We start from the raw sequence: 22,859 nt of genomic DNA on the forward strand, positions 1-22,859 counted from the left end.
TACAGGCTAAACTCGAGCACATATTATTATCAAACCGCATTAAGATCAAAACCTACTATCATACTATCTAAGTTTCATGGCACAGCTGTAAGCTATAAGATTGTATCTCTCTGTCGGCCTACAAAGCGTGTCACGTATCGACTGTCAATTTTATCAACATCGTACTTTTCTCCCCGCTTACTCTCAATTATGAACTTTATAATGTAAATAATAGCGCCCCTTTTACAGTTAAGTAATTGAAACAGATATGATATTGGTAAAGTTACCGTGTGACATGTAATGTATGCTCGCTAGTCCTCGAGTAGGTATCAGCATTGCCTCATGACAAACGAGCGAGGATGTAGGTCGCTGCGGCTGTGTGATTATAGGACATTAGACTACAGGCTGTAATATTGAAGTCAGCTGTGTTTGCCAATGAACTCTTATTACAGTGAATCATGTGACAAATCGTTTCAATTATATCCTGCGACCTCTACGCCAGCTTACCGCCCTATCCTTAACACAGTTTATTGTTTCACGATATTATGCGTCTCTTATCTTACTCAGATTTTATTTGTAGTGTAGGTTATCTAGATTATTCTTTACCTACTTTACTTTCGTTACTCGCGCCAGTTAAAATAGGTACTTCATTAAATAGTCTTGAAGTGTATTAGACAAAAGCCTCATGGAAATTGTTTACTTTTCTGTTTGGCTATATAGTTGACTGGTTGAGAATAGGGACCGTGCGCGTTGGAGGGGTCTGCCATCTTGTGGCCTGAATCGGAACAATAAACATGTACAATAACACGTCACGTGTTTTCTTGTGCATAGTCGGTTCTGCCATCTTGTGAGCTACATCGGAACAATAAACATCACATTTACGCCTCGCGCCAAAAATCTGACGGCTCCTGTGCTGCCTCCTACAGTTCATGCACGCTCCCTATACTGTGAGGCCTTTTTGTGTAATGAATAAAAATGAAATTTGAACCAACTGCAGAAAAACATAATGGGATTCCAATAACAATCGGCCAGACCTAATTTCACCAAACTTATGTTATAATTAATCATCTGACACGATAGAAAAACTTAGTTACTTTGAATACCTTCAAGGTATGTGGGTACATAAAAACTATTTACTACATAATATATACTCGAATGACGGATCTGGGTCATTCGATATACGCACTGCCATTGGTTGGTGTCGAGTCGGGGGCGGCCAATGGTCATAGCTCAGCCAATGCCAGCTGTCATGTGTGACAGGTGACAGGTCAAACTTGTAACTATTTGAATCATGGTATCGCTTTTCACGGTAGAAGCATAAGGTCTAGTCCCAATATTTTGCCTTCCTCTGAAAATGAGTGTCACAGTTTGCCAATGAAATAATTCTGGTATTATACATAGGTAATAAAAAATAAACAAACCACGATTTGATTACTTATTTTCATCAAGCAAAATTTAATAGAGATGCATAGGTAATTACAATATATTCTTATCAATGCAATAAATACAATGTATGACTTAGCCGCACGGATTTATTCATGATTATTAGAGATTTTTATCTCTAGCTTCTAAACTGTTATTACGAACGTAGGAAATTATTTTCTTTTCTTATACAGATACTTGAAAAAAAAGTTAACATACACATGGAGACCAATGCTTATTTATGTTATGATACTATATTTACTATCTAAAAGGTATCATGTCTCATTTCAAACTCACATTATCTATAAATCTCTGCCCATTAAAAATGACTATACCCATTTAAACCAAGCCTGTTATATCACAGAGCCCCACGTCAACGTTTTTGCCGGGGCAACAGTCCATCAACGCCACACCACTCAATCTAAACTAACGAATTCGCTTTTTGTCCTGCTCGCACCAAAATGTGTGGATGAATAATGTATGACCCGTGTATGGTGCGCGGACGCAGGAACAGAAACTGATAATGCACATATTTTAGGTTCGGCTAGGCTACATTTGATCTAGAAGGGGATCTAGGGTGCTCTCGAAATATACATCATATTGATGATAGGTATCTATCTACTCAAAAGCGGAACAGGAAAACCGGACAAGTGCGAGTCGGACTCGCCCACCCAGGGTTCCGTACTTTTTAGTATTTGTTGTTAAAGCGGCAACAGAAATACATCTTCTCTTCTTCTTCGCGTTGTCTCGGCATTTTGCCACGGCTCATCAGGAGCCTGGGGTCCGCTTGACAACTAATCCCAAGATTTGGAGTACGCACTAGTTCTTTTTTTGGACAGAAATACATCATTGTGAAAATTTCAACTGTCTAGCTATCACGGTTCATGAGATACAGCCTGGTGACAGACGGACGGACAGCGGAGTCTTAGTAATAGGGTCCCGTTTTACCCTTTGGGTACGGAACCCTAAAAAGCAGACATCGTCCAGATTATATAGAAAAAACACAGATAAATTGTTTATAGGTAACTATAAAAAATAGAACAATCTACTTATACAAAACAATAAATAAATAAAGGTTGGTAAACAACGACATATCAAATATTCAAGGTCACTACGTACTAGAGCAGTTCAGCACAGGGGAATCCTGCAGGGATTGACCCCATAATCCCTGCAGGATTCCCTTCCCTTCAACTTCAACTTCAACATTTATTTAGCGACTAGACCACAAGGGCACTTTTACACGTCAACATGGAATTTACATACTTACAAGCAAAAACAAGCACATCAACACGTATGAAATACAATTAACTGAAAATATTAATGCAAACTAAAGTATTATTATTACTTAGAGATGTATAAAGTCTCTAAGGCCCACTTGCACCATCCCTCTAACCCGGGGCTAAGCTGTTAAACCGTTAACCCAGTGTCACATTGTACCGGTAACCATGGTAACTCCAGGTTTAACCGGTTAACCCCGGGTTAGTGGAATGGTGCAAGTGGGCCTAAATGCCGAATAAAAAATAACTAAAATAATAATAAATAATTTTTAAACGACTTCAAAATTTCAAATATACAGATTGGTCCCGTTTTTGTCAAAACTCAGTTCCGTACCCCTAGTGTAAATTTGATCGACATCATAACGTGACGAACGCGTTTGCGTTAAGTCTCATTTTGTATAGGATTTTGAGTTTCCAAAACGTCCCGCTTGGCGCGCTCTTTCTAAATCCAATACAAAATGAGACTAAACGCAAACGCGTACGTCACGTTTCGAAATCGAATTTATTTACACTACCCCTACTGATGATGGGATAAACATAATTGGTAACGTAAACGTAAAATATGAAATGTCTCACACTGTATTGATGAGGTTCTTAACCTTCACTGACCACAAAACATTGCCATAAACTCTGAAATTACTTACAAAATGAACTTTAAAGTTCATAATTATAGTAATAATAGGAATCGTGCAGACTACACTAAAGTTCCATTCTATTAACTTTTTATTATCCATCAAAACCACAATTTTATTTGTAAACCCAGCGCAAATATAGATGTAAGGTCAATGAGTCGTATGTGACACCCCTAGCGTCTAGTATTTCCATATTTATTTTGAAAGACAAATTTTCAAAACCGGTTTTTTGTGGTACAAGTATTTATAAAAACCTTTAAATCTAACTATTTTAAAATTTTCTTAGCCGATCTCAGGGGCTACGTGAAAGTTTCTCAAAGGCTCCACCGAAAAATAGGTCCAATAGAGAACACGGCACGACTTATCACGTAGGCAAATAAGAGACACACTATACTTCCCTTTTTCCAAAAAGGGTTCCTTTATAATACTTAATTTCCAAAATTTTACCACAGATTAATGGACTAAACCGGCCGGCACTCTCTTTTTAGAGTTCCGTACCCAAAGGGTCAAACGGGACCCTATTACTGAGACTCCGCTGTCCGTCCGTCCCTCCTGGAACCCTTCCTGTGCGAATCTGACTCGCACTTGGCCGGTTTTTTTAAGATCCAATATAAGTGTTAAACCGTCAGTGAACACATAACATGTTCATCCGTCTTGCGCAAACATAGCCCATTCAAATCGAACCCATTCACTTTCGCGAATCAAATCGAACCGCGTGCTTGCTAGTACGGTCGCCAAATCTCAAAAGCCCTCTAGAAACACGATTTAATTGACTCGGCTCGGCCTTACCCACAACCGGTATCAATGTGTTCGGACAGTTCTCCTGATCACCGTACATGCGGTAGTAAAGCGGAAAACTGGTGGAGGGGATAGTAATGACGTCACAAAGATGGCGGCCGGACCTATTCTTTTTGGCGGTGTATCTCGAAAACCACTTAACCGATTTTAATCATCGAGGTGTCAAATAATAGCTTATATTATGGAGATTATTTCCTTTTCTACAAACATTTACGTGAAACCTATAGGAAAAAAAATAATCACAAAAAACAGTTTTTTTATAAAATTATTTTTTTTTATTTTGTAAAAATCTCCGTAAATATTAGCATTTCGCAAATTTTGTTTAATATAAAACATATTGCTTCATTATCAAGGAATATAATGAGCCTTAAAACATACAGATCGAGTAATAAACAATGAAGCTACACTCATTTATTTGCGCATGGGTAACGATAACTGGCTTTTACCGGTCGAAACTGTGGTGACTGTTACGATACGTATTGAATGGAATTTATAGAGTATCGGTTTTAATTACTGAAATTATAATGACAACTATAAAAACCAGACACAAGAATGTTACCTTACTTCGACGTTTAGTCTCTTTTTTCGTCTTAATCATAGGTAGGTACATATTTCTTTTTACTTAAAAATTTTATACAGGGTGAACTTTTAACCACCAGTCATACTCTGCGCAGCGACTTTATAGGTCATACTGAACAACTTTTACTATTAGTAGTCCCCAAGCCGCTCCGAGGCCAGATTTAATTGACTCAGCTCGGCCTTACCCACAACCGGTATATGTACATGCGGTAGTAAAGCGGAAAAATGGTGGGAGGGGATAGTAATGACGTCACAAAGATGGCGTCCGGACCTATTCTTTTTGGCGGTGTATCTCGAAAACCACTTAACCGATTGTATTCATCGAGGTGTCAACTAATAGCTTATATTATGGAGATTATTTCCTTTTTACAAACATTTACGTGAAACCTATAGGAAAATAATAATCACAAAAAACATTTTTTTTTATACATTTGGTTGGTAGGTTTGTCTTATGTTTTAAAGCAGTAAAATCTTTTAAGTCGAAACACAGTATAAATATACATTTTGTTGTCTAATCTAAAAGTATGATGTTCATTGTTTAAGACTGATTAGTGATTACTGAATTAAATAACATGCTATTTGTTATTTTTGTTTTATTTTTTAAATCAGGTATTAATTTATTCACTATGTATCACTATACAGGCAAAATGTGTATCATAGTTGGTCTGTAAGTACTTACTACTTGTGTCGAATATAGGTATAAGATGAAATTTTAACCACCAGCCATACTCTGCGCAGTGACTTTACGGGTCATACTGAACAACTTTTATTATGGGACCAATGCCGAATCACGCAAGAAAATTTGGATCTGGAATGACACCCACTGGCTGTGCCCTACCACACAAAGCGAGATGACATTCACAATGCCCATACCTCTCTTTTGGACGTAGTTTAAGGTCGTACCCGGGTCCATGACGCATGCTCGCCACACCGCTGCTTAAAATAAGCTGACGCACCGTAAATTGAACTGCGTAAAAATCGCAAAAAATATCACACGGAGATCTTATGGCAGACACCGTACCGGTGACGTAAAAGACGCAACTGTTTTGCGAACAAAAAAGATTCGCGTGAAGCACGTCACTGCGATTCCGTACCGTCACCGTTTTTTAAACAGCGGTGTGGGGAGCATGCGTCAAAAACGGTACGCATACGACGCGTCACTGCGATTCCGTATCGTGACCGTTTTTTAAGCTGCGGTCTGGTCGCACCTTGTATTGTATTGTATTGTATTGTATTGTATTCGGGCGATTTTTCCGCAACTCGACGACTTGCGCCTATTTTGCGTGATATGTTGGGGGTGGGCTAGTCCTGCCAGCCCAGCTCCTCGAGGAATCCTATCAAACCTTTGATGTTGAGTAGGACCTCGGGGAGGTCTCTCGGAGATCCGAGATGTTTAGCCCTGTATGGAGTCACTCCGCTGCATTCCAGCACCACGTGAGAGGCTGTTTCTTCTGTCTCCATGCAACCTCGGCACAGGGGACTGTCTGTGACACCTGTTGTGAAAAGATGTTTGTTAAATAGTCCATGACCTGTTATGACACTGGTTACCATACTCAGTCGGACCTTCCCTAGTTGCAGGAGCGCCCTTGTGAGTTTTCCGTTGATGCCAGGCATGGCTTCTTTTGCCTGTCTGCATCCAGTCTGGTTCAGCCAGTGTTCTGTGTGTAGTTTCCCTGTACGTGCCAGCAGCATTGAGCGTACCTTGCTAAATGGTATCGGAAGAATCGGTTCCGGACCAATCGCCCCCGCATTCGATCCTTGCCTGGCAAGCTCGTCCGCAGCATCGTTACCTCGGGATCCACTGTGTCCCTTGATCCATTGTAGGGTGATCTTGTTATTATGACATACCTCCATTAGTCGTTCGTGGCATTCGTGTATAAGTTTGGATGTAACTATATGGCTATTTAGAGCCATTAAGACTGCTCTACTGTCGGAGAGTATGCGGATGGAGGATCCTACTACCTTCCTTGCAGTGATGGCAGCCGCCGCGTTTATGATGCCCATGCACTCAGCTTGGAATACCGAGTTATGGGCTCCTAGCGGAGTGGTGATCGACATGTTCAGGTGTTCTGAGAAGGTTCCAGAGCCCGATCCGCTGTCTGTTTTGTTTGTTTGTTTATTTATTAGACATTTATAAGCTAACAGGTACACCAAATCGCTTACAAACTAGATTACAGTAGGATATACAATACAAATTACATTATATACATTAAAACACAATTCATTATTTTCAGAAATATTAAATATAGGATTATTAAATAAATTAAATTAGTCAAATAGAAAACATCATCATTAAAATTAAATTATTAAAAATATAAGTCAGTTTTTTGTGGCCAAATATTGGCTAAGGAATTCTGATAGCTTTTTACCAAAACCACCAACACTATCCGCGAATATGTCAATCTGCGGGGCAACAATGGACATGACATTAAGGAGAGAGAGCGCCCGAGTCGTGGGTGAGTTAGCGGCGCGGCGGGTGCGCGCGGGGCACCCCGCGAACAGGCGCGCCGGGCGCCGCGCGGGCAGCGCGCTCAGGCCCGGGGGACAGGGACGCCACCCCGGGACGAACAGGCCGAGTCTCTCCAGTACATCCGGATTATTTACTGTGTTGTTTATTACACCGTAGTAGTGCATCAACAACAACAGCTTCCGCCTTAGCTCCAGCGTATGAAGCCCCACCATCCCCGAGACGAAAAGCGAAGGATACAGGATAGGGTAATATCCATACTGCCTTTTGTACAGGTATCGGGCGAATCGTCTTTGGACTCTCTCCACCATTAACTGGTATTTTTTTTCGCTGGGGTCCCACGCTATGGCTCCAAACTCTAACTTACTTCGGACGTAAGCATTGTACAACAATACCGCTACCCTGATGTTTTTAAACTGCGCTGATACCCTCATAATGAATCCGAGCGTTTTCGTAGCGGCTTTACACATCTGTGTTATATGTGTACGAAAGTCCAGCTCCACATCCAGTTTGAGTCCCAAATCAGATATTTCACTGACTCTTCCAAGCGGAACGTCTCGAAGATGGTATGCAGCGTACACTGGTGAACGAGCCCTAGAAAAAGTGATGATTTTACATTTAGATGCGTTAAATTGCAAGTTGTTAGCATCACTCCAACCTGCAAGAGCCTCAATATCTTTCTGCAGATTGTCACAGTCATCCCGTTCACTAATTTGCAGGAAGAGCTTGAGATCATCCGCAAATAACAGGCACCTAGAGTTTCTGACGACCCTCGGTAGATCGTTGATCATCAGTAGAAACAGAGTCGGTCCCAACGTGCTGCCCTGACTAACACCGGATCGGGTGTAATATGGTTGGGAATGATATCCGGACACTGCTACATATTGACTACGACCGCGTAGGTAATCTGCAAAAAAATGTATCAGCTTAGGCGTGAATCCGAACCCAGCCAACTTCTGCAGCAAAACGTCGTTGTCAACCAAATCGAACCCATTTTGGACCCATCAGTGAAGATTCTCAGCTCCCGGGGATTGAGTCCTTCATGATTGTCGTCCTCATATAACTGTATTTTGTACCTTTTATCGAAGATAGCTTGTTTGTGAATCCGGTCCGTGCCTGACCTAAGCACTGGAAATTCGTCATACACCTTTTCCAGGCATTTTGTGTGAAGAGCTCCTGTGATGTTAGACCATATCTTGAGGGTTCGCAACCTTACCGCTGAGAGACTGGCCTCTTGCTGTATGTGTAGGTGCAGCGGTGGAAGGTTTAGCATGACCTCCATGGCTGCAGTCGGGGTAGACCTCGTGCAGCCAGTGGTGGCCGCGCATGCGAGCCTTTGAAGTCTTTGTAGTTTGTCTCGTACGTTGCCTAGGTTTGTTCTTGGCCACCAAACCAGAGCACCGTAACAGAGTAAGGGGCGGATTATCGTCTTATAGAGCCAGAGGGTAATTTTCGGGTTGAGTCCCCACCTCTTACGAATCATCCTTCTGCACTGCCAGAAGACAACTCCCGCCTTGTCTATCCGTTTGTTGATGTGGTTGTTCCAATTGAGTTTATTGTCGAGAGTTAGTCCTAAGTACTTCATCGGACAGCTGTAGCTCAGTTTGGAAAAGTGTTGGTCTGGTAAAGTTGGTCGCACCTTTATATGGGACCGTCAAAAATTTTTTCGCGATTTCGGAATTGGTCCCATAGTAAAAGTTGTTAAGTATGACCTATAAAGTCGCTGCGCAGAGTATGACTGGTGGTTAAAAGTTTACCCTGTATAAAATTTTTAAGTAAAAAGAAATATGTACCTACCTATGATTAAGACGAAAAAAGAGACTAAACGTCGAAGTAAGGTAACATTATTGTGTCTGGTTTTTATAATTTTAATTATAATTTCAGTAATTAAAACCGATACTCTATAAATTCCATTCAATACGTATCGTAACAGTCACCACAGTTTCGACCGGTAAAAGCCAGTTATCGTTACCCATGCGCAAATAAATGAGTGTAGCTTCATTGTTTATTACTCGATCTGTATGTTTTAAAGCTCATTATATTCCTTGATAATGAAGCAATATGTTTTATATTAAACAAAATTTGCGAAATGCTAATATTTACGGAGATTTTTACAAAATAAAAAATAATAATTTTATAAAAAAACTGTTTTTTGTGATTATTTTTTTTCCTATAGGTTTCACGTAAATGTTTGTAGAAAAGGAAATAATCTCCATAATATAAGCTATTATTTGACACCTCGATGATTAAAATCGGTTAAGTGGTTTTCGAGATACACCGCCAAAAAGAATAGGTCCGGCCGCCATCTTTGTGACGTCATTACTATCCCCTCCACCATTTTTCCGCTTTACTACCGCATGTACGGTGATCAGGAGAACTGTCCGAACACATTGATACCGGTTGTGGGTAAGGCCGAGCTGAGTCAATTAAATCTGGCCTCTGAGCGGCTTGGCGACCGTACTATGCGAAATGAAATAAAATAGACATTTTACGATGCGAAGTTGATTAATGCAGAGTTTCCTGTAAGCTCATATTTGCATAGTCGTAAGTTTACTCAAAGGTGTAAGTTTAAGAGTAAGTTCAGTTGCACCAAACAGTCTTCTTTAAAACTTTCACTAAATTGTATTGTATGGGATATTTTATAGGTCTTTCCTAAGTGACTATGATCAGTCCGTCAGTTGTGGTTGGTACAACTGGCCCTTGCTAATTAGCATCAATTTAAGAGAAAAAAGGGAACGACCAGTTCTCCATACAAACGTCAGGACTACGTATAAAAATATTTCCTATAATATCAATACCCAGGCAGGAAAATGGGGACTACGCTTCTCCATTGTCCATACGAGTAGAAACATATAAAATGTCATCTTGACGACCCGTCTACACGTACTGATTATTATTATTATTTTTATTATTTAAGCCTTTTATTTCCAATATAAAAATATACATACATGCACGAATAAATTATAAAAGCATTTAAAAGTATTTACGTTTTTCCTTAATTCTCTTAATCTAATTAAATTATATTATTTTGTAATTATTGGGTTTTTTTTTTATATAAATAACATTGAACATTGCGAAATAATTTATAACAATTTAAGTTCTATTGGATGTCCATTTATGGACATAGGCCTCCTCCATACTATGCCATATTTCCCGATCGGTGGCGGCACGGGTCCACGTGACGCCGGCCACGGCCTGGATGTCGTCTCTCCAGCGGCGTCTCGGGCGGTCGGGGGGGCGGCGGCTGTCTCTAGGGTACCAATGTAATATTCTTTCGCTCCATCTTCCGTCCTTAATCCTAGCTGTATGCCCAGCCCATCGCCATTTTAATTGACATGCCTTTACTGCTGCGTCTATTATTTTTGTTTTGTTGCGTATTTCAGTATTCTTCACTCTGTCGCTCAATTTAATGCCTAAAATAATCCTTTCGGCCTTTCTTTGGAAGATTTTAAGCTTATTTATAGTACTCTTTGTTATTGGCCAAGTTTGACATCCGTAAAGCAGAGTTGGGGTCACAACAGAGTCCATAACTTTCTTTTTGAGTTTTATATCCATACCCGACTTAAGTATATGCTTGTATGACCAAAATGCGCTCCACGGCTTTTTAATACGCCGCTCTATTTCATTTTCAGGGAAACGATGTTGTAGTGATATTAATTGTCCTAGGTACACGTATTCAGTTACATACTGAACATTTTTCTGATTAATTGTAATCGGTTCGGGATTGCTGTTCGTCATAACGCATGTCTTTTCTGGGTTCATCACACGTACTAATACTCGTAGCATATTAAAATCAATACCGAATAGACAAAATTTAAAATCCGGTAATTTAACATCGGAAAAGGTTAAAATTAGACTTTTTTTAACGCAAAATTATCATATATCAGCTTTTTTAATTTTCACTATAGTTCGTTTTTTTAGCGTTAGAAATACCTAAGGTAAACAATCTTGATGTTTTTTTATTGAAAAACGCTTTTTAGGGTTCCGTAGCCAAATGGCAAAAAACGGAACCCTTATAGATTCGTCATGTCCGTCTGTCTGTCCGATTCTGTCACAGCCACTTTTTTTAAATCAGTAACTACTACTTATAAAAGCAAAAAAATGTAAACGTTCGTATATGATTTATAATTATTAGGTACATATTTGCCGTGACTAATTTTTCGAAAGTGTTTTTCAATAAAAAGACACGTCAAAATCGCTTACTTTCTTTCTAATTCTAAAAAAAAACTGATTATACATCAATCTTCCTTTCTATTTAATTACGCCCTAAATTTGATCCCGACTGATTTTTTGGTCTATAGGAATAAATAACTGATACTAGCCGTGGCCCCTTTGCAGTTACAGTTTATAATTTCCAAAAAGTCCTTTATTCCCTTTATTTAATACGAATGTTCCATGGATTATGACTACGAACAAAAGTGAAATCGTTAGCAAAAAGCTCATAAGCAGGTTCATGGTAACTCTATAGGTATCTAATGACATGTGAGTAGGAATCTGGTTCAGCTCCATTGTTACAGGCTTGGCAGTCAATGCCACCGCTGACTGCCACACGTGACGTCATATCACACGACACGCATACGAGTTCAAAATTCATATATTATGTTAGTAAAAGTTGGCAAATGGTAAGTATTTCTTTAGAATACTCTTCTGCGGGGAATTCGAGCGTTTCAAACGGGTTTGATTTCGTTGGGTTACGTATAAACCCGAAGTCAAATCACAGGATGTTATCTACTTATAAAAAATAATATATAAAAGCACAGAAACTATGGGGACCGCTTGAATGCGAAAAATGCTGTGGACTCGTCATCATGTCATTTCACATTGCAATGATTGACATCATATAAACTTGTAATTTCGCCTCGTAAAAAATGATGAGGTACTTGGCGGTTTTTACAAGGCACAAATACAGCAGTTACCGTCCTTATTAGGTGATATTGTCGATACCATGGCGTTTGCGAAAGAACCGGATATTTTGAGATACTTTTGAGCAATAAAAATGCAAGTTTATCAATTGTTGTGCGAAATAAGTAGCGTGTTCCTGATAATCTTGACATTAAGTTCAAGATAAAACGTTAATAAGAGTATGAAATGAGGTGGGTAGAAAGATTTCCCTAATAGTAGAGTAGGTATGTGGTAAAAAATCTTCCTTACGAAAACCGTTATTTTCGTAACCGAACGTAAAATTATGTACATACATTTTTTTCCAAAAAGGGTTTTTATTCCACCCAGAATGAGAAGCTCTTCAAACCAGTCAAAATGTATCCATATCTAACGAAAATAATAATCGACAACATAAAATCGGCCCGTTTCTCAATGGCATTCAGACGACAGTAGGTAAATATCTAATCACGCGGAATATGTCATCTCTTTGAATCAGTTTTCGAAACTAATCAATAAACTATATTCTCAGTATAGACATCAAACGATATAAGTACTAAATAAATATTATGTAAAATAAAATATTCATTTTCACTATTTTATTTTTAATGATGAACTTAAGCGCGTGTGTCATTCACAAGAATGCTGAGAGAAAGATGTTAGTGCAATAAATTAGACGAAAATCTTATAAATATTATGACTTATCATATATAAAAGTAGTACAAATACAACGTTTAATAATATTAGACAAGTTACACAAACGCGTCGCAACGCATTAAATCGATATTTTTCTGGCACGTACATTCCATTAAGCACAATTTATTACCGCACTGACCTCAACGAGTTCGGGTTCACGTTAATAGTTAATTTGAAAGTAATACCAGCATACATCAAAAATATAGTAACATGTTTGAAAACAGTAAGAGAGTCGACCTATAATCCTACAATTTTTGAATAAGAAAAACTAATATAGTATAAGTACAGTTCAAGTAAGTGTAGCTGCGGGGTAAGTGCAATTGGCCTTTGCCATTGATTAATACATTCCGTGCCAATAACCCGCGCCAATAATTCAAAATGGGGCGCTTGTCACTGAAAGTGTTAAGGTTTAAGTATTTAGTACGAGTTCGTACATTTGCCTCTAAACGCAAGTAGCAAATGTATGAACTCGCATTAAACACTAATCAATGTGTAAACAATGATTAAATACTATTACTTATAAAATATACAAAAGATAAACAAATACTTGCTCAGGTATACAAGATGGAGAACATTATTCAAATTCTTCTGACAGAAGATGCTTACGGAGTAGTTGCTTAAAAGCAGGTTTGCTTGGGGCTTGTCAAATCGAGGGAGGGAATTTCAGAGACGGATTGTCTCAACAGCGAAGGAGTTGGACATAAAATAAAACCAGTACGCTGAGAAGGAATGGAGAGTTTGAGTGAGCGGGAGGAACGCAGTTCATAGCCTGGACTGGGGGCGTTTAAGTTATCCTGGTGTAAAAAGGCTCGAACAAGATGGAAAATAACATACTCAGCATTCTAAGGGACCCTCGAGAACGGCTAGAAGAAAATATATATGGTATTGTGTGGTAGTGTTGAATATGTATTGTATAGTAAGTTGAGATTTATCTTATATAAGTACCTACTTCAGGTATAACCTTGGAGGATTTAACAACCGGAGTCGCATTTAAGGGTTTACCCGTCTGTCGAAAATTCGCCTTTATTGTACGGATCTAACATAACATAACGTAACGTACAAATAGCCTTACATTTGATATGCCCCTCCCCCGCAAAAATCAGCAGACTATTTTGTACAGAAAATTACAGGCGTCGTCACCAGTTGTTAAATATTCCAAGAGTATTACAGACACACTTGGCTTCATAGAATATTCTTATAGTTTTTTTTTTATATAATTGGCCGTATTATTTTATTTAAACTCCATGTTCACATGCTTAGCTTTTCATAACTGCCAAAAAATGCACGTCGTTCAAAAAACAATCTAACCAATAAAGAACAATTAATGCTGCACGTCGTCATGCTGCTTCTAATCTATCGACTGTGCACACAGCAGAACTTAATGTGATTAACAGACGGATTTCCGTTGACTACTCGTTATTTCGTTGCTGCGGTTTTGGCGCTAATGCGACATAGACGGGTAACTAACATATACAAACAATATTTCGAAATGTTTAATTAAGGTCATACTTAAAACTCACGAAACACAAGCATTATTGTTAATTTTGAGAGCCAGTAAGTTTTTTTTTTTGTATGTAACAATGTTTGTTATTTATGTTTATCCGAAATTAATTGAGTTTAATTCATTTGGAGATGTCACTGAAATTAGTATTCTTGCACACTAATTTTATCAAAATCACTTACAGGTAGAAACTACTAAAATGTTAAAGCGAAACTTCTTACCTCATCCTGAAAGGCTTTGTGCAATGACTCCTTATTGTACTTCTGGTCTCCTTGTCTCAAAATCCCGGAACATTGCTTCAGAAGTGACAGCCGCATCCTCTCTTTCGCACTTTCCTCTTCCATAAAGGACATGCGGTGTCCATTCCTTGGAACTCCCAACAAGTCCTTTGAATCTCCTTTTTCTCCGCCATTTTGTATTTTCACTTCTAGAGGTTTTATTCCGTTACTGTCAGTTGTCCCGCCGTCCGTTTGGTCTATAGTTATGGTTATTTTTTCTGCTGTTTTTTCTTCATCTGCGTTTTTAGTTTGGTTTGCTAATTGACCGTTAAATTCCATGGTTTTTTCGTTCGTTACTGGTTTATTATGATCATTTTTGCACGAGTCACTTTTATACCACTTACATTTGTAAGCGTTTAAGTTCTTTGTGTGTACTTATTGCGTAGGCTTTAAACACATAATTACAAAATTAATCGTTAAAGAGGACCTTTTGACTTAAAAATGATATATTTCACATCTGCTTACTTGCTACTCATTGAAAAGATATCTCTTTTTAACTAAAAGCCGTCCAAGTTTAATTAACCTTACCCAATTCGTCTGTAGTTACGCATTTTTTTGTACGTCTCATCGTCTGCTGTTACCTAAGTTATTAATAACCTCAGTCTTTAAAAAATAATTTATTACGAAATTTATGGAAACGGAAACCACATATATATTATTAAAATTAATGTCATGATTTACAAGTGTATAAACAGCTTAATCATATGAAATGGATTCCAGTTTTCGAGTAAAATTAGCAATAGGAGTGATAAATGTAATGGAATCGTACATTTCGTGCATATGTAATAAACATCATAAATTACAGCACCTGGGCAGAATGATTTTGCGCATTACGTGAATATGTTAAATATTACTTTCAGGATGTATTTTAATACATAAGGATTTGATACGTAACGTGATAATATATATCTTTACCTTTAACTCTTTAGCGTATTGTATTTATACATAACATAAATATATGTATACTGTCACGAATTAATTGATCAACTGTTTTCTTCCGCTAGTTTCCATTGTGACCTGTATTGTACTCTTTATTAAGTAGTTAAGTGGAACAAATGTTTATATAACGGGGTAGTCATCGTGATCAATATTTTTGTTTTCTGCGTTACAGAACGACGTCGGGTTTGAAACACGTATAAATTGAGGTTCAGTTGAATTGCCGCAGAGCGCAGCAAGCGAGCAGTCATATTTGGATATTTTATGAATAAAATAACTTAAATAAAATTATATAGCAGCTCTCAGGATCTAAACTAATAACAGGTATTATGAGAATGTCCAGTTCTATGAGCTGTTACCAATAAAATCAAATAAAACATAGTTACAAGTAAGTACCTAAAAAGCTAACTAATTGAATACCACTTTGGCACTGGCAAATGCTAAAATCTAACATCGATAAAGTAATGGCGATAAATCAGTCAATTAAAGTAACCAGGTGAAAGTCTCAATTGAACGAATAAATCTAATCAAGACCACAGTTTCACTTTTTATGGAAATGCTAGTTTTTAATGGGTGTGCGCTAACTCTTAATATTGTGCTTCAAGAGCTTTTGAAGTGATTAATCAGCAAATAAAACACGACGACAGGCGAATATATAATCCACCATACAATTTTCCTGTCACATATACTTAGATATTTTTGAAAGTAGGTTTGTTTGTTTGTTATACATGCATATAAATGTGTAAGTACTTGTCAAATTCTTCCTGATTCTTATATACAATAAATAACTTTGAACTTTGAACTTTGAACTTTGAAAGCATTTTTTATAAACGTTTTCATTTCAATTATGGGAGTGGCTTGTTATTTGGAATTTTTATCTTAAGTAGGTACTTGGCATTTGCCGTTGCATACCTTCAGGCTTATGTTCACGATGATGCCTTTGTATTAATCCACATGCGCTTAAAAGCTTGTTAATTAACTACAATCACGGAAATAGCCAGCATACTCGAAACAATGTAGAGTGGTTCCGCGATGTCACGCTCGCCACCTGCGGCCAGTTATGATAATGGAATAGTTGAGAGTATTACACAAAAACGTGTAGTCGCTGTCAACCGGACTTGTGAGAATCCGTGTATTTATTTAAAATGTTACCATGGTGATATGATTATTATCATATTTTTCACCACACCAGCTCGTAAAGACTCTCTTGATTGTTCCAAAACTGATGAGATAGTTGCATTTTATCCACAAGCCAGGCAAAGTAATTTGATACAAATTTTGAGGCGTTTCCTCATGTTGGCTGGTGGAATTAACTTTTAAATGATAATTTTCAAAAAATAAATATTTAAATGGCATTAATTTGGATTTGGTTAATGACAATTAATATTTTACAGTTAGTGTTTTCCTTGCATGGGTGTCGTGAAAATTGTTGTGTTTCACTCGGTGGAAAAGTTTGTTTGACCCTTGTGCCTTGAAAACATTGCAACGCTCTGAATTGCATTTTCAAACCACTCGCTACGCTCGTGGTTCAATTTTGGAATTTTCCCTTGTCAGGTTATCAATATTAGCACGAGGGGTTAAACAAAAAATTTGCCCCTTATTGTAAAACAAATAACTATTATCTGTTCATGCTTGCAGGTGAGGCAGATTTACCTATCTATTGGTATCATCATCATCATTGGTCTATAATATCAATAAAATGATGGTTTAAATTAAACAGCGTCCATAAGAGTGCGGCACTCGAAAATGACTATTTAATAACTTAACACTTCTGCCTCCGACTGTGCGATGGGTCAACAAAAAATATTTTGTCATTGGTTTAATTGCTGAACCGATCTGATGAGGCTTTTTACAGCGTGTTTTTGTGTCATTATCATTAAGCTTTAATTAAGAAAGATGTGTACAGAAATTGCAAACGGGTACACCAAGGATTTTCTACATCCTACATATTAAAAAAAAGTATGTTTACTTATTATTTTTATTGCTTAATAAATAGTTATAATTAAATCGAATTAAACAATATAGGTTCTGCTAAACTAATTTTTATATGTTAGGGGAAGGTCAGGTTTAGGGTAGGTTAAGAACACATTTTCAAAATTAAATTATAGAGTATCCTCTATACTCTCTATCTGTAGATATTTAAATAAAAGTAAACAAACAATTATACATTTCCGGGTAATTATAACATTTATTGGTTAACCAACCAAATTCAAAACCGCCTGGATCTGCCACTGAGTGACCTGACTTTAACCTACATTATTTGATAATGTAATGTTTTCATTTACCCTTAACTGGCTTAAGGAGCCATTTGAGGGTAGATTTTGTTTACTTTTTTTTATTTTTTTTTTTTATTAAAAACTGATCGGCGATTGGCTCTAGTCACACCTGATGGAAAGTGAAGACAGGGCCTAAGATGGAGCTCACCGATTCAGTAGTAGCCTATTCACTCTTGCTTTAAATAATACAGAGGGCGGGAGCGCATTCCATTCTTACAACATACCTAAAGATACAGACTATAGTAGAGGCCGATTCTCTAGTAGAGACGGGCTCCACGTTAGCAAAAGACCTCAAAATTCAATTCTCAGTTAGTGAAATAGACCGATAGGTACAGTCAAGTGCAAAAATATGTATCGAAAGAATCGTCTCATAAATATGGTACTACGCTGTTATTACACTGGAATAAGATGCTATGGGACATATTTTTGAGTGAGATGTGTACACCCATATTTTTACACTTGACTTACCCACCGATACGAGTAGGACCTGGCAAAAGATCCGTGATGTGATTATATGTGTAAAGTAATAATTTATTTAAGTCCGTTTCAGCTTGGTCAAAAATGCTTTCGTATGTCAGGATTAAGGAAGGTAGAGACAAGGAACAGAATATATTTATTTAGATTTAAATTATGCTCGCGAGGTCTACAGCTCACAGAGCCACAAGTTATTAACAATTATAACTTAATTAGGCAACTAGCAAACTGTAGAAACCTTAATTTTTATTGTCAATGTTTCCAGAATGATTATATTCTTTATAATGAATATCCGATTTCTATAATATTTGCTTCCGATGTCGTAATATGACTATACAAGCAGCATTACATTTTAATTGATTGCTATACTTATTTTTTCTTCTTTTAGCATTAGAAAGAAGGTAAGCGATGTTGAGGTGTCTTTTTATTTGAAAACACTTGAAAAATAAGTTGCAGATAATACTCGTATGCAACAATTTGAACAAAGCATATACAGTCACTTATTTTTAGGGTTTCTTAGTCACCTAGAAACCCTTCGCCATGTACGTCTGTCCGACCGTCCGCGGTTTTGCTCTGTGATCGTCAGTGCAAGAAAGCTGTAATTTGGCATGAATACATTAATCATGCGTGACAATAGAATGGTAAAATAAAAACTACATTTTTTTGCGTACCTCCCATACAAAATACTGTATCGTTGGATAGGTCTTTCATGAATAAGGGTCTCCAAAAACCATTTTTTGTTAAAGTTAACATTTTAGGAAATAATCGCACCAAAAAAATGTGTCCCTCCCCTCCCCCTTATCTAACTCTTGAACCATAGATTCAAAAATATGAAAAAAGAAATAACCAAACCCTAATAATACTTTCAATCAAAACTATACGGAACATGATCGGTTCAGCCGTTTTTGAGTAATTGCAAAAAATCTTCTCTTCTTATTTAGTAAATAGACCTACAAAGCGCTGCTAAGGTATTCCCTTAGTCTTGCTTGTAATGTATATGATACTTAATAATATCCCCCGTTTAGCCTGTTCTGACGGAATAGTATGAAACCCTACACTGAGCATGGCCCGATATGCTCTTGGCAGATTTTGTCTTTTGTTTTCATAAGTAAAAGTTACTATTTTTAATATAAAGACACATCAAGATTGATAACCCTTTATCTAGAACTAAGTTATAATTATATATTAAATAACTTAAATTTATATAATCATCTAATCCACCACTATAACAGAGCAGCTGGTGGTATTCTACGCTTTTGCTTGCATACCTAACCTAACCTATTATAGAAAATGACCCGTTATCCGTTATCGCCGATTTTAAAAGTCAATTTCATTAATTATTTTGCATTTGTTTACATTACGCATACCAAATACTATTTAAATATTATTAAAATTATACAAGTATGTAATTTTTTGATGATCGTAATTTTTGGTTAGTAGCTCTAAGGTAAATCATTAATCTGATTGATTTGTATTTTTTAATTGATTTTGTAAATATTGGTATTTAGTTACTCAATAAAGTGGTTTGATTAGTGTTCACGGTCATCAGATTATTTAAATTAATTAAGAGTGAATCTACCTATGGTACCTATACTTAGCGCCTCTAGCGGAAGACTTAAGAGGAGAGAGGATGATCGATTCTCCATACAAACGTAGTCCTCAATTTCCTCCCTGGATATTGACATTATGGAAAATATTTTTACAGAATTTTATGTATTTTAGTCATAACCATGCCCTACCGTTTGACTTTTTCGTTTTTTTAATATTATAAAAGTTAGGAGCGAAAAACAAGTACCTATCATACATTTTTTTTTACTCTCCTTGAAAACAATTGAAAAAATCAAACGGTCGGGCTATAGTTAAAACACATCAAATTGTGTAAAAATATTTTCAATCATGTTAATATCCAGAGAGGAAAATGGGGACTACGTTTGTATGGAAAGGCGGTTTCGAGGCGGTCTTCCCCTTTTCATCTTAATGCCTGAAGAATTTCTGTGCACCTGCGTCAAAAAACTAATTGAAATTAGTGCAGTTAATTATGTTTTGTTTTCTATTATTTTTAAGTTTTGTAGTATTTTCTAAATAGGTACCTAATAATAAAAATCATTTCGTTAACATTTTGCGTGGACTTAACCTTTTTTTATTTATTGACAAATATTATATCACTAAAATTTGCAATGTACGAAAAACAGACGACCCTCCAGAAAAAAAAGAGATTTCTAAACATCATTGAGTAGCAAACAATTTCTTTCACTAATTAATGTTCAAATTATTCCACCCACTTCACCCTTATTAGTTGCACATGCACTGAACAGTGTGTCAAGCTCTGAGCTTACACTTCGCCCCTCGATCGCGTCAGGCGAGCGCTCGCGCAGTGTCTCGGATCTACACTGCGGCGCGCGACGTTTATTTCGCCGATTAGAAAAGCTTCATATATCTTCCGACAAATCCGTATTCATTTGTTTTGTTACTGGATCTGATAGCTGACTATTATTTAAATATTGGTCATGCCCACTGAGTAATGGAGCGGTGTTGTTGCCATCAGACTAAAAAAAACAGGATCTGTAAATTTATATTTGTTGTTAAGAAGGTATTTTGATTTGATAAAGGAATGGTTGAAAGTGAAACCACTTTCGCTTTTAGCGCTTTCCTTATAGTGTAGGTATCTCTTCTTTAAAAGCATATAGGATACATATAATAACTAATTAAGGCCAGCGTAAATGTTAGTTGGTAAAATAATATATGTACAAATTGTACAATTCATATGAATGTAATGTGATAAGTATAATGACGAAGACATCGTACTCCGGCTTTCACCTGTGCCAGTCAGTCACCAAAAAGACAGACCTATTGGGGTCGAACGACTAGCGATTCGTACCTAAGTGCTCCTTAGAGAGTCCTCAGTCACCCGGGTCACAGCACCGCTTCGTCTGGATTGTCCTAGCTGAGCGTCCAAAGTAGAGTCGCAAGAGCTGCGTTTTCCAGGATAGATATGATAATGAGTAAGTTGGCTGTAGGTGGGTATGTTTAAAGTCCAGTGACACCTCTCTATCCCCCAGCCTTTCGAGAAATATTGCCTTAAGCCATCTTAGACATCTACTACCTGATGCCCCTTCTCAATTGGCAAAGCACACAAAAGTTGTCTAGTTATGAGTGTAAAAATATATAACGGAATACCTGTCGAATTCCGCACAGTGAATATTATTTTATTTCAAAAGAAACTACATGAATGGCTTGACAAAAAAAAAACATTTATAGTGTGAGTGAATTTTTTGATATGGGTTAAATTGATTAGCAATAACAAAGGTACATTTTGGGGTTAATATTTATTTATCTATAGAGAAGGTAGATAATTAGAACCATAATATCTTTAATGTTTTTATTTAGTTTATTACAAAGATACATTTAGTTAAAATATTAGTTTTAGTTAGCCCTTTTGCATACCAAATGAGAAAATGTAAACCTATCACTATAAGTATTTCTTAACTAATAGAGTCTGGCTAGCCAAATATTGTTGACAGATTTTTCCTTGTTGTATCACCAATTGTCTATGATTTAAAAAACCTAAAGGCTGATGTCAATTTATGTCATTCAATCAAATTGTTCGCGGTTTATAAGGGGTTTATTTTAAATAATATTAATAATGACTATACCGAGTGGGGTCCGCAAACTATTATTTAATCTCGTACATAATTACGACAATGTGCGAAGTTGACGTGAAACGTTGTATAACGAAAAACTGCTATGTTTACAAGTCGTAAACAATTTAGTAGATTGGTGCTCTATTACTATTTTGATACTTTAAGTACTAGTTCTAACATTTGCCTATAACTTTAAATTAAGCACGTGAATTTATTCATATATTAATCTCATGGACAGGACAAGTGTGTAAAGAGACGGATAAACTAGAAGTCCTGGAAAATATCAATAAAATCCAAACATTGTAACGTAACGAATTACTGAAAACCAATATTCAAAGAAATCTGTGGAGTGAAGTGATTCGTCAGTAGTAATTTGATTTAACAATATAAAATATATAAAAATATCTTGGCGAAACATGTCTATATATGTCTTTGTATTTTACATAGTGGTAGAAAATAATGTGATCTGACTTTTGAGTGCACACGTCAACGTATACTTAACTGATTTTCTTGGGTACCTTACGTGTGCACAGAAAATCAAAAATATGTTCTAGTATCAAAACTATAATTCCTACTACACAAAGTGTGACCAGCCCAAGATTATTTTAATTTCCCGCCAAAAATTTGTGTAATATTTCGGTAGCCAGACTAACAAATAATAATATTTATCGCTTTTTGTATCTGGTACCAAAACAATATCTTGGTATGTAACAATATTATCATCAAAATTATTTAGTGTTTTAAGATTGTGCCTTTTTTGTTTGAAATGTGCATGGAATACGTAACATCTGGTCAAAAATAAAACTTTATTCGTACTTATAGATATTCATAAAATCTACCCACATAATCAGGGTCAACGTATTTTGATATTTATGGATATATATACCTCCTTAAAAGTAGGCGAACTTTGCGTGCCATTCTACGTCATCGGTCAATCGACTTGAAATTTAAATATTGTGATTACCATTACACCATATTACCATCGCAAACAGGTAATAATTATGAACGTGTGATGGTGTCAAATG

General features: G+C 36.8%; 1 protein-coding gene across 5 annotated transcripts in view; it reads right to left on the reverse strand.

The window, feature by feature from the left end:
• The window catches only part of LOC133516238 (NADPH oxidase 5), a 74,275-nt gene extending 53,552 nt beyond the window's left edge, over window positions 1-20,723 (reverse strand). Inside the window, exons 1-2 of one of the 5 annotated variants that reach the window (XM_061849057.1) lie at window positions 20,481-20,723; window positions 14,451-14,894 (exon numbers count right to left, since the gene is read on the reverse strand). In XM_061849057.1, coding sequence (XP_061705041.1) covers window positions 14,451-14,786 — 336 coding nt within the window. In that variant the 5' untranslated portion in view covers window positions 14,787-14,894; window positions 20,481-20,723. Of the gene's footprint in view, window positions 1-14,450; window positions 14,942-20,475 lie in introns of all 5 variants that reach the window. The other 4 variants (XM_061849056.1, XM_061849060.1, XM_061849058.1 and 1 more) reach the window with 4 other exon arrangements.
• Window positions 20,724-22,859: the final 2,136 nt, after the last annotated feature.

The sequence above is a fragment of the Cydia pomonella genome, chromosome 3 (assembly GCF_033807575.1).
Source record: "Cydia pomonella isolate Wapato2018A chromosome 3, ilCydPomo1, whole genome shotgun sequence".
NCBI lineage: Eukaryota > Metazoa > Arthropoda > Insecta > Lepidoptera > Tortricidae > Cydia > Cydia pomonella.